Source organism: Canis lupus, chromosome 8 (assembly GCF_003254725.2).
Source record: "Canis lupus dingo isolate Sandy chromosome 8, ASM325472v2, whole genome shotgun sequence".
In the NCBI taxonomy this organism is placed as follows: Eukaryota; Metazoa; Chordata; class Mammalia; order Carnivora; family Canidae; genus Canis; species Canis lupus.
The window spans coordinates 70352321-70368183 of record NC_064250.1 but is presented as its reverse complement, the minus strand read 5'-3'; the positions used below and the strand labels follow the sequence as shown (position 1 = coordinate 70368183).

Sequence of the window (15863 nt, the reverse complement as noted above, 5' to 3'; positions counted from 1 at the left end):
CAGAAGTTCCCAAGACTCCCAAGATTTTACAAACTCCTCCTACCAAACGTTCTCCACGGCCATCTCCCCGGGAGCCAGGTGCCTCAGGAGCCCGGCAGGCTCCGGGTGCGTTAAACACTCCCACTTCCCCTAACTGGTTGGGATTCCTGGCCCGAGCCTCAGAGGGCCCTGGGGCACGGATGTGATCCTCCCTGCCCCACGGTAGGCTTTGCACACATATGCTGCGTGTGCTACAACTTTACAGAAAACCACATGAAAAGAACATGAAGTCACTTGGGTTTTTTTTCAGAGAAGCGATGAATGAACTGTGCAGGCTGTTGCAGAATACTAGGCCCCGGGGCTGGGGAAGAGAAAGGAGGCCAGCCCCACACAGCACGCAGGGCCCAGGGTGCAGGGGAGGGGTGGGCACTCAGCAGGCGACACTGCTTCTTGCCCCCCGCAGTGTGGGAGCCACAGGGCAGCACCACTGGCCCTCTGAAGAGAGACACACGAGCTGGCCTTGGGAACACAACCGTTTTCATCCCCTGCCTCCTTCCCTTCCTACCTCTAAAAGGCATCTGACCTACACCAATGCCAACAACCTGAAAGCCCAGCGACCACTCTGGCATGAGGCCTTCACTGCTTCTTCCTAAGAGGTTACAGAGGTAACTTGCAAGGCCAGGTTGGAGGTTTCATCTTGGGGGGGCCCACCCCCATCCCTCAGACCTTGCTGCCCCTGCAGGCCTCAGGCCACCATGGCTCACCCCCATGCGGGGCAGCCTTGTCAGGTGGCTCCAGCGCTAACTTGGACTGGCCGCCAGGCTGCCATCCTTCCCCCAGCACTGTGGCTCTTGGCTCCTGCACCTTTACATGTCACCACAACCACACAGATGGCGGTCTTACCAACAAAACACTACTGCCACTCTACCCTGTGGAAATTTTTAAGGACAAACATAACTTTCAGCACTATGCTTAGGAGAAAAATTTATTTTTTGGCTTAGAGACACGACAAAAATAATTCCATTAGAACTCAAAATTGTAATACTGTCAAGTAAATGTAGTATTGCTCTGCAGCTGTGAGGCATGAAGACAAAGAATTACAGCACTGCTGTTACCATAAATGTTACTGGGACCACAAAACACACTTAGAGACTTCATTCCCTATTAAAAGGTGCCTCGAGACGACCGTAAGTAGATACATGGAAGTAACTTATGGACAAGCACAAGCCTCCCCTCCTGGGCCCCCAGCCCGGCAACCAAGCACACAGCAGTCACACTGTGGCATCTGGGCACCGGGTCCAGCTGTGTAGGCGACTGCAAACCCAAACAAGCACAGGCCCCTGGACCCGGCTCTGACATGGAAGGGGCCTTTCCTGACAGGTCGTGCTCTCTGATGTGGGGAAAGCATCTGCCTCGAGTGGTGGTACCCAGGTCTCCCCCAGGTCTGGGGCATGAGGCACACATACTGGGAAGGCAGTGCTCACTTCCCATCGGAGGCTCTACTCCGTGTGCCAGGCACTGGGTAAAGCACTCTGCACACATGTTTCTTAACCTCAGTAGGACCCTATAAGGCCAGCTTTTGTTTTGTCTGAATAGGGCAATCTATTAATAATTCACATAAAAGTGTGCAGTAGAGAGTGCATTCACATCCCTCTCCTCTGTTGCAGGTCACCTGTCCCCAGGTCACTGGCATTCAGCTTCCTGTTTCTCTCTCCACAGTGTCTCCATCCATGCACAAGGCAGATGCGGATCCAAATCCACCCACCCTCCTTTCTTCACACCAGAGAGCACACGAGGCACTGGGCGCCCTCCTGCTCCACTCAGGTGTCTGTGCTGGTACCAAGACAGCCTCCCCATTCATTTCTAAAGTGCAGAGTATTCAAAGTCCCCACTGATGGACATTTACATGGCAACGAATGACCTGGCACACATGGCAGTTTTCGTGTGTATGAGAACACCCACAGGATGAATTCCCAATAACATAGCTGGGTCGAAACATATATAGGTCTATAATTTTTATAGACATTGCCAAATAACCTCCCACAGAGGACAGAACGCTATATTCTCATCAGCAATGTAAGAGCACCCGCTTCCCCATAGGAAGGTCAATATGATCACTGCATTACCACCAGGAAACAGAGGTTCGGAGAGCCAAGAAACCTGCCGGCAGCCCCACTCACTCACCCGCACGCTTGCTCATCATTCCTTCATTCTTTATCAATGCATTCATGCCAGGTGCTGAAATAGCTCTGATTAAAACAGACAGGCATTCATGTCCAAGTGGGAGGAGAGGACAGTAAAACCTGCAAGATCTGAGGGTGACGAGAGCTGCGGAGAAAAACAAACCAGAGGGAGGAGACCCAGTGCTGATGGAGAGGAGGCTGGAGCACCTTCCATCTCAGGCAGGAGGGCCTAGCAAGACTCCTCCAGCGGCGAGGGCGGGCTAAGGCTGAAAGCACACAGAGGTAGGCCGAGAGCATGTGGCGAGCACAGAGGGAACCACAGCAGCGAGGTGCTGAGGTGGGAGCAAACCCAGCAATGGCCATCACACTGAAAGAAGGGAGCCAGAGCAGAGGGAAGACTGGGCCAGGGGCACTGCCCCGTCCTACGCCTCGACAAACACAGACCGAGGCCAGGGCCACTCACATCGGTTCTCAGCAACAGGACACAGGCCTACCTCAGACCCTGAGCCAGGGCAGGAGGCACAACTCCAGGGCAGCTAGGAGAGATTCACGGAATTTAAACGACTCTGGTTATTATTTGGTTTGGGTTTAACAAAAAAGGAAGAGAAAAGAAAGCATTTCACTCTTGTCTTTCTAATTAAGAAACAAATACCTGGAACATTTTATTCAATAAATATAAAGAACAAAGCCCAGTTTCTACACCATAAAGGTATATTTCTGTTGCTGAAAATGTCTAGTAAAAAAGTAAAGAATCTCAGTGCTCCTCGTTAAATAACGGGATGACCCCATTAGGCTTGAATACCCAGTACCATTAATGGCGCCCTGAGCTGGATGAGCACAGTGATAAAACTACCTCAGCAGATCCCTGGCCCCTCTGAGGAGCTCCTGAGCAGGGCTGGGGTGGGAGTGGCTGAGAGAGGCAGGGGTGGGAAGGGCTGTGCTGGAGAGCAGCTCAGGACAGAGCAGTCTGGGCAGACAGGGGATGTGGGGGATGTGCACAGCACCTGTTCTGGATGGAGCGCCTAAGAGGAGGCAGGGAATTAGGCCTGGAATTGTGAGCTGGGGTTCAGGACAGCAAAGTCTCAGGCTAAGGGGACTTTGGGCCGTGACCCTGAAGCCCTGGGCCATCCAATCGCACAGCCCTGAGTACTTGAAATGTGCCTGAAGTAAGATGTGCTTTCTGTGTAAAATATACACTGGAGTCTGAAGATGTGAAAAAGTATGGAAGCGATCTCATTCATAATTTCATACTACGTATATGTTGAAACAATATTTTGGTTATATAGAGAAAACAATCTTTTTTTTTTTTTAATTTTTATTTATTTATGATAGTCACACACAGAGAGAGAGAGAGAGAGAGAGGCAGAGACATAGGCAGAAGGAGAAGCAGGCTCCATGCACCGGGAGCCCGACGTGGGATTCGATCCCGGGTCTCCAGGATCGCGCCCTGGGCCAAAGGCAGGCGCCAAACCGCTGCGCCACCCAGGGATCCCGAGAAAACAATCTTAATTTCACCCATTTTTTGCTTATTTAATGTGCTGTTAGAAAATTTAAGATTGCATGTGTGGCTCATGCTGTATTTCTACTGGTGGTGTGGCTGCGCAGTCAGGGAGTTCAGGCTCCTGGGAGGTGCGGGGGAGTGACAGAATGAAGAGAAAATCCCTCCGGCAGAAGGTACAGAATGGATGGAGGTGGGGCAGGTGGGGCAGCCACCAGTTAAGAGGCTGTGACAATCGTGTGTGGACAGAAAGGTCTCAAACTTGACCATGGCAAGATGGGCTGTTCACAACGATGAGGTGGGGAGTAGGAGGTGGGGGTGGGGAAGGGCATGTGAATTCTTCTGGGCCTGGAGACTGAAGGACTGCCACACACAGAGAAGTCTGGGGGTGGGATTATGCTGGGGAGAAATCCAAGTGTCCTCATCCAGGAGATGGGGAACCAGCTGAGAACAGTGAGAGCCAGATCTGTGACCTCCTAAGACCCCCAAGGAAGGGACAGCATGGAAGAAAAGGACACTGTGACCCTCCACTCACAGGGAGCAGGACAAAAATCAGCCAGGCCGAAGGAAAATCCAAGGAAAACCCCGACGGAAGGAAGGAGCTAATGCTGAGTGAAGGAGCTAATGCTGAGGAAGGAGCTAATGCTGAGTGGCCTCTACAGGCCAGGAGCTCAGAGGCATCAAGCTGCCCTCCCCTTCTCCTAGGTTGCCTCAGCCTACACACCAGGATGTGAGGGTCTCCAGGGGTCAGTGACCCCAGCAGGGCCCAGGCAGGCAAAACAGGAGCAGGGAGGCTTCCTTAGGAGAGCTGAGGAGCAAATCTGAGGGGGGAGGGCAGGAGAAGAAAGCTGAGGGGACACCTCACTGGTGGAGGGGAGCACCAAAAGGGGGATGGAGCCGGGCCAGTGCTCTGGGAGGGGGAAAGGGCAGGGAGGTAGCTGAGGAGGTTCAGTAGCTAAAATACTCTCTGTAAGGTCACCTGGCTCAGCCACTGGGCTTCCATTAAAGAGTCAAATTCCAAAATGCTCTGAGCCAATTTCTATAATCACTTTTGTAAAAACCAAACACAAACTTGAGATCCGGTCTGCCATCTCTGCATGTCATGGAAATGGGCTCCCACACCCACTGGGCCTCTCACTAATGTACACCAGCAGCCCCACACAATCCCCACTTGAATTCCAAAGAAACTGTCCCTTTGCTGATACAGATCTGGTAAAAATCTAACATTAAAACTACCATCACTAATGGCATTGAGATAAGATTTTTCTAACTATAATAAACTAGTTAGGGGAATCCCTGGGTGGCTCAACGGTTTAGCGCCTGCCTTTGGCCCAGGGCGTGATCTGGAGTCCCGGGATCGAGTCCCACGTCGGGCTCCGGCATGGAGCCTGCTTCTCCCTCTGCCTGTGTCTCTGCCTCTCGCTCTCTCTGTGTCTCTCTCTATCATCAATCTTTGAAAAAAAATAAACTAGTTAAAAGGAAGGAAGAATAAAAATAAATCTATAATCATGTTAAAGTGTCACTGCTAAGACGAAACTTTCTAAAGCACTTAGTTGTCTTGTTTACTTTTTATTTTGGGGGAAGGAGTGACAGGGAGAGAGAACCTCAAGTAGATTCTCTGCTGAGCACAGAGCTCAACCCGGGGCTTGAACTTAAAACCATGAGATCGTGACCTGAGCCAAAACCAAGTCGGATGCTCAAATGACTGAGCCACCCAGGCGCCCCTTGTCTTTTTATTTTTTGTAGAATCTACTACTACCAACATGACAAGCAGCAAAAAATTATCTGGGGAGCAGTGGGTATGCATTTTGTAATGCAGGTATTATTTTGCAACAAAAATACTAAAGCAAACAATTCAAAACCACAGCTAGGGGGCGAGGGTGGGGGGAGCCATAATGTAGCCACAGGCAAAACTGGTGACCAAGGTCTTTGCTTATATAAACGCATTTAAAGAGAGCTGCTTCCCTTCAGTGTGAGGAAAGAGTATTTCAAAGCCACGTAAAAGAAGATCAAATGCCATTTTACGATGCTAAAACTTTAAGGAGTCCAGCATTACATGCTCCTTTCCTTCCTTTGATTAAAAAAGCAACAACAAAAAACTAACAAAATGCCAATAACCACTCTTTTATCCCAGAACTGGACAGAGGATGACACAGCTGGGTCTGGCTCTTCCGCCCGAGGGCTCTCAGCACCAGGAAGGAGAGGAAAGATGCAGCCTGGGGCCCTTCAAGACATCAGATGAGGACCCATCCAGTGTGATGGCCCCAGGCTTGCAACCCGCCAGAGGGAAAAGAGTCAAGAGCAGAGGGTCTCCTTACCTGTCAGTAATGAAAGCAGCCACAACAACAAGTACATCTTAGATTTTACATCTTACCCAACAATCAAAACATACTTGAAAGTCTTTGAAGTTACTATTCTATGGATACAACCCAGAAATAATGAGAATTTCTACAAATAATAAGTCTGAGTTCATCATCTAGAAACTGTCCCTTTATAATTTCCCCTCCCCAGTACTCCAGAACCCCTGGTGGTAAACAGTGAGCTCCTCACACGAGGTCCTTCACACAAGGCAACTGACCGGCCGGGGACGGGGGTGGGGGGGGGTGGGGGGGGTGGTCTCCTTCCCAGGGAGCTTGCAATTGCAAAGTGAAAGTGTGCTCCTTGGGCTGGGAGCTCATGGGATGTGCCCACATACACCCAGCAGAGGCCCCTGGACACAGTACATATAGAATGCTGCAGACATACCCTGGATCCACTAGAGAAAGCAGACACTCAGGGGACCTGTGGGCGTCACCCCCAGGGAGGCTGGAAAGGACCAGGCACTTCCTTCCTTCTGGACTGAACAAGTACGACAGACAGCCAGGCTCCGCAGCATGACAAGGACACCTGGGCAGTGGGGCATGAAGGGAGCAGGGCTCATCTCTCTCACTCTGCTGGCCAGACCAGGAGGAAGAGGTCACAGGACCTCTGATGGAACATGTGAACATACCAGTCTCACCTCATTAAAAAAGTAAAAACTACAAAGACAATAACGCCAACAGTGAGCACCGGGGTGATGTTTTCCCATCTTTATACATCTATAAAGCATTAAAAAAAATTTTTTTTTAAATTTTTTAGTTACTGGAGGGGGAAAAAAGTCACCTTTTAAGATATACTCAATTCCCAGATATTTCTATCTATCTTTAATGTCGTGGATTTCTGGACTCTAATTCCATCCATCCATCAAGCCACACAAGCATCTGCCATATTTTCATGGGCCAAGAACCCGTACAAGGGAAGCAAAAGTGGAAATCGGTACTGGGGTGTGTGTGCACGTGTACATGTGTATGACGGGCAGCAGAGAGAAGCACTCAGGTGAGCACTCGGGACCAATGAGATAAGCAGTTAGCCCCCCCTCCCCCAAGCTTTACACACGGGCACTCTCTGCCTGGGCTGTCCTGGACACCTACTGGCTTCTCCTTCAAAACTGCTGGTATCTCCCCTTCCAAGGAGCCCTTCTTTCCACCCCTGAATGGAAGGTGCTCCGTGGGCTTCCCCTCTTTCTGCAAACTGCAGAACAGCCAAGGGTTCATGCTCTCAGACCTTTGCTCAACAATGTCCGTCCTCACCGCTCTTTCCAGGTGGGGTGGGGGTGGGAGCAGGGAGGCATCCAGGCTCAAGTGTTCTGAGCCACTAGGCTGAGTCCCTAAGTTGCAGGGAATAAAGTGCCCTGTGGAGGCCACATGACGAGCAGGCCAGAGTGTTGGGGGGACAGTAAGAGCCTGGTAGTCTTCTTTGCTCTCACTACACTTTCTCCGCAGATCTTTCGTCTGATCTCAGGGAGGTGATGACTATTTACATGCCGAATTCCTGCATTTTCATCCCTGGTTTTGGGCTCCAGGTCCATGTATCTAACATCTACCAGCCTTTGAAGCTTGTCAAGTACAGAATTGAACTCTGATCTTTCCCTCCACTCCCCAAACCTACTCCTTCTTCAGTCTTCCCCAGTGTGGAAGGGACAGCCAGAAACCTACCAGTGTTCATGCCTCTCTCCAATTCAATCTCCGAGCAGTAGCCAGGGAATTTTCAAAAACACCAGCCTGACCTTGTGCTCCTGCTTCCTTCTGTGGGAATCGCACGCCTCAGCCAAGAGGCAACAGCTGGGCGCCACCCTAAGTGGCACCACACTCCGGTCTCACAGCCTCCTGGTACACCACCCTCCCCGGGTCCATGGCCCCCTCTCCATTCTCCTGGTCTCAGCTTCTTTCCTACTCAAGGCCTTTACCTGCTCTCCCTTCTGGGAAACTCTCCATCTCAAGCTGTTCCATGGCTGGCCGCCTCCTCAGGGGAGGTTCCAGCTAGAGCACAGCAACTACTTCATGAAATGTCCTCCACCACCCCTGTGCCTCTCCCTGCCCGCCCCCCCGCCCCCGCCCCGGCCTCTGCCTCCTCAACTGGCACATGTCACCATTTGCCCCAAGCGTGTGTGAGGGGTGCTACTGTTTACATATCTACCCCTCTCTCAGCAGGTATCTACAGGGCAGGCTCGAGTAGGCACACAGAAGGTAACCAAGGTCTGTTGCCTGGATGAGACATGGTCGCTGCTCTCGTTCAAGCCCTCAGCCCTCACACAAACAGGCACCAGCCTCCTCACTTGTCACCCTGCTACTCTCTCTCCATTCTGACCCACCCTCCACAAGCACTGACAAGCACTCTAAAGGACACACTTGACACGGTCACTCTCTTGATCAGAAGCCCAAAACTACCTTTACAGCCTCCAGCGTCAGATCCAAGCCTCTCAGCATGTCAGGGCATTTACAGTCTGGTTCCGACGGCGCACCCGCTGGCTCCGCCTCCCACCTCTCTGAGGCCTACCTGCTGCCATGATCATGCCTGGCCACCCAACACTCCTCTGCATACCAAGCAGTTTGCTTCAGCTCTGAGAGCCTCTCTCACCCTTCCCCAATTCCTGTGCATCTTTCAAGACCCAGATTAAGTGTCACCTTCTGGAAATCTCAGACTTCCTCCATCAAACTTAACTTCTGCTTTATGGTATTTGATACACACTGAAGAATACAGTTAACACATATCCTCTGGCACTTTGCTCCTGACACCCTGATAACATGCCCCAGTACCCTATCCATCTGCCTTACTAAACTGTGAGCTCCTAGGAACACAGAGGCCCAGCCATCTGGCGACCACATGTGGTGGGGCTTACAGTCTGTGAAAGTAATTTCAGTTCCACCTCTGTAGTCAACGTACTACCTGCCTGGACAATTCACTTACCTTCTCTTTGACTATTTCCTCATCTGTGAGATGCTAACAGCTACTCACCCAACCATGAAGAGGACAAATATTAAACACTCTGAAACCGCTAACTCTCATACCAATGCAAAGCATGGCGTGATGATGGCTTTCACCACCATTCCTGGCACTCTTGGAGAAACAAACCTCTAATGACCCTTGCTCTTACACATCCTGACCAAAATCTGATGAAAATCGTATCCACACAGCCAAAGAATTTCCTTACTGTGAAAGCCTCATGCTATAAGTGCCAAGCTGGAATTTAACCATACACAGCCCTAGTATGGTGAACAGACATTTTTCAAATAAAATATAAGACAAGTATGAAACCGCTCATGCTTGAATCACCAAGTGAGGAGCTGCTTCCTAGCCTGCAATCCCTACTGCTGTCCAGAGCAAGAGACAGATCTGGCTGATGCATCTGAGCACTCTCAGAGCCCCAAGACTCCTGCCTCCCCCATGATGACACACAAGCCCCTCTTGTTCTCAAAGTGGCATTCTGTGCCATCCTCAGCGGGAGGAGCCTCCTGATCTCATTTGCCAATAGCCCTTCCTCCTCAACAACATGCCCCCTACCTGAATACAAACAAAATCCCACAATGACTCCAAATTCAGTTTCTGGTGACAATGCAAAGAGTGGTTGCTCCCCCACAACCACCACCAGGAGGGGAGAAAAAAATCATTCAGCTACCAGGAAATCACTTCCTCAGATGTTATTAATAAAACATTTAGGTAAATAAAAGTTTTCTGCTTCAGACTTATTTTTAACAGAAAATGGGATAAATACTTCTCTTCTAGAGTTTTGTCAATCCACATGGCAAGTTCTGTTTCCTGTCAACCCAGTTGAAACTAGAAAAGGAGATGGCCTGGTTCAAGAGATCTCACCAAATCCATTGGCAATGCCAAACAGAAGCATTGTGGATGGGGACCAGCTGTGTGTGGACAGTGTGGGCCAGGACACTGCAAAAGAATCCACATTTTAACTGCAATCTGTCAACTTGAATATTATTGCCCCCCCACCAAATTATTTCTTATAAACCAGAACCTATAATGCACTTCTATTTCAAGCTTATAACATCAAAACCAGGAAACAGCAAAAAACCATGTGTCCTTCCTAAGAGAGGGGTCCTATGTAACCTGACTCTTGTCACATCAGGGTCGAGGTCACAAGTCAACCCTGGGGCCCTGGGCTTCTAGACTGGCAAGCCCCTTACAACTTTTCCATTTGCTGAGAAAGTCACACTGAAACAGAGAAGTGAGAACACTGAATCTACAAATGGCAATTCTGCGGCCGAAAAGCACCCCCAACAGCTTTACCATACACCATCTATGTGGCAACTGTTACGTGCCACATCTAACAGTTCTGACCTGTTCCTGAACACACAGCTCACATAGCTCAGGCTCCTTCCAGAACAAAACTGGAGACGCTAGAAATCAAACACATGCTATAAGACTAGCAAAAGCTACGTCCTGTGATCCATCTTTAAATGCCAGCATTTCAAATATGTCAAAGGTGATGTTACAGCAAATATCTCTAAGAGAAAGAAAGCTACTCTTTAGCCAAACACCTGTCAAATGGAGACACAAAAGACTGAGCTACAATTTAAGTGGCCTAAGGAAATATTATCAAGTTCTTCAATCTGCATGAAATTTTCTGGTGATGTGAACAAGGTCCAGAATTCTGTATTTTCTTATTTAAGCTATAAATATCAAGTGACAGTTTTGTCCCTGTCTCCATTATAAAAGAGTTTTAAAGCACCTGCTAAAGGCAGCTGAGCACGCTCCATAAAAATTGCACAAAACAGTTCCCCCAAGGAAGAATAGATATGTCAACAAGTTAATCACCACATTTAAACGGGTAATACTAGGTAGGACAGTGAAAGAATGAAAAATGGGCTTTAGCTCGGCGTGTAAAATAAGGCCCACTGCCCTTGGTAAGAACGTATAAATTCTTAAAGGGATTCTTAACAGCTAAGACAGGGTGCTACTTACTTCCTCATTAAATAGTTTGCTAGTTTCTTTTTTGATTGGATCTATAAGCTGGACTTGGCCTGCGGAAAAGCCCACTAGGAGAGAGACACTTTCTGCTGTGGCTGTTAGGTGGTTGAAGTCATGACAAGTAGGCTGTGTTCCTTTGTATATCCTTTTATCTATTGGTTTACTCAAGTCAGCAGCCTGGAGGAGAAAGAGAAAAATACATACGGTAAACAGCACATTGAGATGAGAAATCTAATAGTTACACTATTTTATACTCCATTACGATGTTCAATCTTAAAAACAAAGGTATTTAAATTTTTGTTTCAGTTTTCAGCATTTTGTAAAAGCACTTTCACATACATAAGCCAATTTGATATTGTCAAACTATTCATAATATAACTGTTACCTCCATGACTTATTCTTCAAATATCTTTAACATAAGCTCCTGGACTTCAGGAGGAAAACTTGAGATAACTAATTCAGTATTTGCAAAATGCATTCATTCCAAGCAATTTCTAACAGAGTACCTCTAACCACATAAAAACTCAGCTTGCAAATGTATCTACGGCATCTAAATGCTCACTGGTGAGTTACCTGTAGCCCAGGGGTTCTCAAAGTGTGGTCCCGAGACCATTGGTGGCAGCAGCAGCATCACCTGGAAACTCAGAAATGCAAACTCTCAAGCCCCACCCCACATCAAATGAATCTGAAACTACAGGGGTGGGCCTAGCAAGCCTTCCAGGTGATTCCGATGCTCACTCCAGATTTGAGAACCACTGCTGCAGCCAATTATAAGCAGGTGCCTTCTTAGTGGGTCCCGGTCCCTCTTCTGCATTAGCTTTCAGGTACCTTCACTTACTGAGGCCACACTCCAAAGTGCGTGACACGCATCATCTTTAAACCTTACAATGATCCCTCAAAGTAGAGAACGTTCCCCCATTTTGCAGATGAGAAAACAAGCTTAGGGAGGTTAAATAACTCGGCCACCATACCTACCTAAGTAAATAAGCAACTGGATGTGGAACCCAGGTCTGTTTGACCATAAAAGGGATGGGGAGAACACACACCCCAAAGTCAGAAGCAAATATTTCTGACTTGGGCCAAAAGTGATTTTTCAATCTGCCTCCCCCTAAATCCCTAAAGCAGGACTTTTTTCTTCATGAGAAATGTTCTGTGCAATCTAATGTGCTGGATTCACGTGGAAATTAAGGACACCACCCTCCAGTCTTAGTGGGAAGTCACAGGTGCAGACAACCAGGCTGCTGAGCCCATCCTCTGACACAACCACTGGGGCCACGGCTCTCGTTATCTGCTGACCAAACCCTGAGTTAGGTTCTGAAAATGTCTTTCCCCCAAAGAGGCCTGTGACATTGTGCCGAGGATTCTGTTTCATTTTCCAAATAACAAACACAAATACTGAGTAGAAAAGAGGAACTCAAAAATCACAGGCATCTTTGAGCAAACTCCAAACCCGAGCATTTGAAGTGTGGACCCGAGTGGAACAGGATCTCTGAGAGCCCAGGGCTGAGGAATGAAGATACATGCCATGCGGACACTCTCCCAGCCTCACCTCGGTTAAAACGGAGATGAGAATCTCTGTTCTACCAACCTCATGGGATTGTCTGGAGGATGAAATAAGAGAATATATACGTGAAAGAGGCTTGAAAAGTGTAATATAAAGCACGATACAAAACACAGGGAAGTCCTGACTTTGCAGCAAGGCGAAATGGGGCCAGTTCAGAAGGGAGTAAGTGCTGAGGCAGGCTGAAGGCTGTGCCCTGAGGAGGTATGAGGGAGCTTCAGGGGCCAGAGAAAGCCACCTCTGCCCCCTCCCGTTCCCCCACAGGGACAGGCCAGGGACAGGCCACCTGAGGGAAGCTGCTCCCAGGATGGGTCCTGAAAGCAGGGAAAAAGCAGCTAGACTAAGGGACCTTTAGCAAATAATTTCAGAGCAGAGAAGGTATTGGTAAATGTCAAAAGAGCCCAAGCTAGAAAAAGACATTGGCAGCTAGAGACAAAAACCAAATCTAAAATACATACAATTATTACATGATCTCTACACCAGCATATATCTGAGAATTTTTTTTAAAGTTTGCTTAGGGAATTTCCCCCTTAAAGAACATATCTAAAATTATGCACAAAACTATAAAAATCAATTCAAAGGCAAGACAAAAATTAGCAGAGAAAACAATATAAATTAAATGAGCAAAAGAACATCCAATGGTTTTCAGAAACAACAGAGGAAGTAAGCACATCCATTTTCCTGAATATTGTTACTAGGGTAGAGTTAAACTTACAGACCCCTCCCAGTAACTACATTAGCTCACTTCTTGGTATATTTACTATATATCCTGCCTAATAAGGAACTTTATTGAAAAGATGTCATCTGTAATTAGATTACATGTATTTTAAATGCCAATAGAAAGACTACTTTTACTCTTAAATCATGTAAATAGTCCCAAAACATCCTGCTTACTAATCTGCTTAACAACTTTCTTCCCAGACCAGGGCTCTCACAGTGTACCAGTCTGCGCCAGTCTACAGGCAAGATTAAGTACAGAGATGAGAATAAGCATTTAGAAACTTTTATGGCAATCGGACAGAGTAACTTTCTATTGACTCAATAATAAAAATTAGAATTTGTATTGTGCACCTCTATCATTTTGTTTCCCAGTATCTTTTTTTTAAAATTTTAATAAAGTAGCAGTCTAGACAGATGGAAAATTTTAACAATTGGTCCTTCAACACTGGTGAGAAGCACTGCCCTAGGAGGCACAAAAGTAAACCGAGGCCCAAGAAACACTCAGAATCTCTCTCATCTGGGGTGACTCCCTGTCCCCAACCCCCAACGGCACCAGCCTTACTAGAACAGCAAGCAACATGGCCCTTACAGCAAGCACAAACTACTATGAAGCCCTATGTGACTGCTAGGTATATGCCTGTAAGAAATTCGACTTCTGAGAAACCCATGGACTCCACCACAGGTCACTGAGCTATATGGAGCCCAACACCAGAGGGAGAAAGTCTGGTTACCAGTACCTGCCTTCATCTCGAGCAATGCCGTCATCTCTGACCCATTTTGTCCTCTTTCTTCTGCAACCAATCACCAAGTTCGATCTCTTTTCCTTTTTTTTTTAAAGATTTTATTTTATTTATTTTATTTATTCATAGAGACAGAGAGAGGCAGAGACACAGGCAGAGGGAGACGCAGGCACCACACAGAGAGCCTGACGTGGGACTCGATCCCAGGTCTCCAGGATCACGCCCTGGGCTGCAGGCGGCGCTAAACCGCTGCGCCACCGGGGCTGCCCCTCGATCTCTTTTCCTATTAATGTGTTGGTGTCCTATTTCTTCTTCCTCCTCTTCCTCTCTTCTTTGGGGGTGGAGGGGTGCCAACACAGACACTGAATTCACACACATTTTAGTAGCAGTAATAACCACCTGAACAGCCATGCCTCTTCTGCATGGTGTTGCTAGATGGCTTCCCAGGGAAAGGAAGTCAGGAGAAAGAACCCAGACTTTGGAGCCAGGCAGGCCTAGGTTCAAAGCCTGCCTTCCCTCTGGGAAGACGGGTGGCCTCAGGCAAAGTGCTCCACAGCAAGTGAGTGGTGAGGCCCACCAGGAATGGATCTATGAAGCACAGGGCGTGCAGATTCACCTGACTGGCAGCTACCATTGTTAATCTGTCCCTGTCATAGCTTCCTAATTTCCCTTACATTGGAGTGACACCGACTTCCACCTGTGGAGTGAAACATTTGCTGGGCACCAGTGGCTTCACATTCACATCTCTCACATCACAGTCCGCCCCCAAAATACCCTGCCTTGGGGACACTGATACCACTGGCCTGCCATCCTCTGGGGAGGGACAGGGAAGGGACTCAGTCCTTCAGGGCCCAGCCACCAGCCCTGGGCAGGCCCTCTGCGGGAGGGTGGCCCTACTGCTGGGGGGTGGGGTGGGGATTTTATCCAGTGGTTCAAGCCCCACCTCCAAAAAGCTTTTCCCAACCCCCGTTCTTTGGGTTGGCTCCTTTATCTCAATTCTCAAGTCCTTAATTTGTTCCACAAAATTTAGTATCTAATCGCTTATATGATTATAGTATTATGTCTATTATCAATTACAATAAAATTATAATTACTATAAAAAATTACAATAAAACTCCTTTAAGGAGCAGAACTTCTTTATTAAGTAATAACCACTGTATTATTCCACAAAATCAGCCTTTATGTTTCAGCTTTCTGGTGAATTCTGCATAGATGAGTTAGATCACTTGGAATTTTTTTTTAATGCATCTGCATCCTAATTATTGTTAATTACCTGAATTCTTAAACACGAATTTATAGTGGAATGTATTTTTAAAAAATCTTACCAATGTTAAGAATTAGATCACGTTTGGTTACTCAGCCCCAGCAGTGTCTGGTCTGTCACAAGTGCTGTCTTGAACAAATGAAACTCGAGTATTCCAAATTTTTCAGGGGTAAGATTAAATTGTATTTTATGCTCATTTGTTTCTGCATAAGAAGTTACTGATTGCAAATAATCTGTGTCTTGTTCGCAATAGAAAAATTTTAAATGATGATTTATAAATTCCTACCACAGACACAAGCTGGTTATCAAAATCCTTGATCAATAAGTACAAACAAAAATGTCATAAAGGTCTGCAAAAGAAGTCCTCTTATTCCAGCTCACTCTTCACCCCAGGCCCCCACCTGACCTACTGGAGAACGCCTCAGCAAAAGGAAAGCTCCCACAGGCTCAATGGGTCTGCTTGCACTGCCAGGGCCCCCGCACCCTGGCACAGCCCTTAGCAGAACTCAGAGAAGACATGTGGGCTTGTGCCAAGCCCCCTTCATGTGAACCTGCTACTTGACATTCCTGAATGCCTAGAAGCATCTGATGTGATACAGAAAATATCTCAGAAACACATCTTTTTGAAAATGCATGT

General features: G+C 47.6%; 1 protein-coding gene across 22 annotated transcripts in view; it reads right to left on the bottom strand.

The window, feature by feature from the left end:
- WDR20 (WD repeat domain 20) overlaps positions 1 to 15863 on the bottom strand; it is a 62034-nt gene that overhangs the window by 11194 nt on the left and 34977 nt on the right. For 13 of the 22 annotated variants that reach the window (XM_025443403.3, XM_025443402.3, XM_025443401.3 and 10 more), the window contains one exon: positions 10936 to 11118. The exons of 4 other annotated variants lie outside the window; for them this stretch is intronic. In XM_025443403.3, the coding sequence (XP_025299188.1) occupies positions 10936 to 11118 (183 nt within the window). Of the gene's footprint in view, positions 1 to 10935; positions 11119 to 11514; positions 11533 to 12490; positions 12543 to 15863 lie in introns of those variants that run through there. 5 more of the 22 variants (XM_025443394.3, XM_035719563.2, XM_049113499.1 and 2 more) reach the window with 5 other exon arrangements.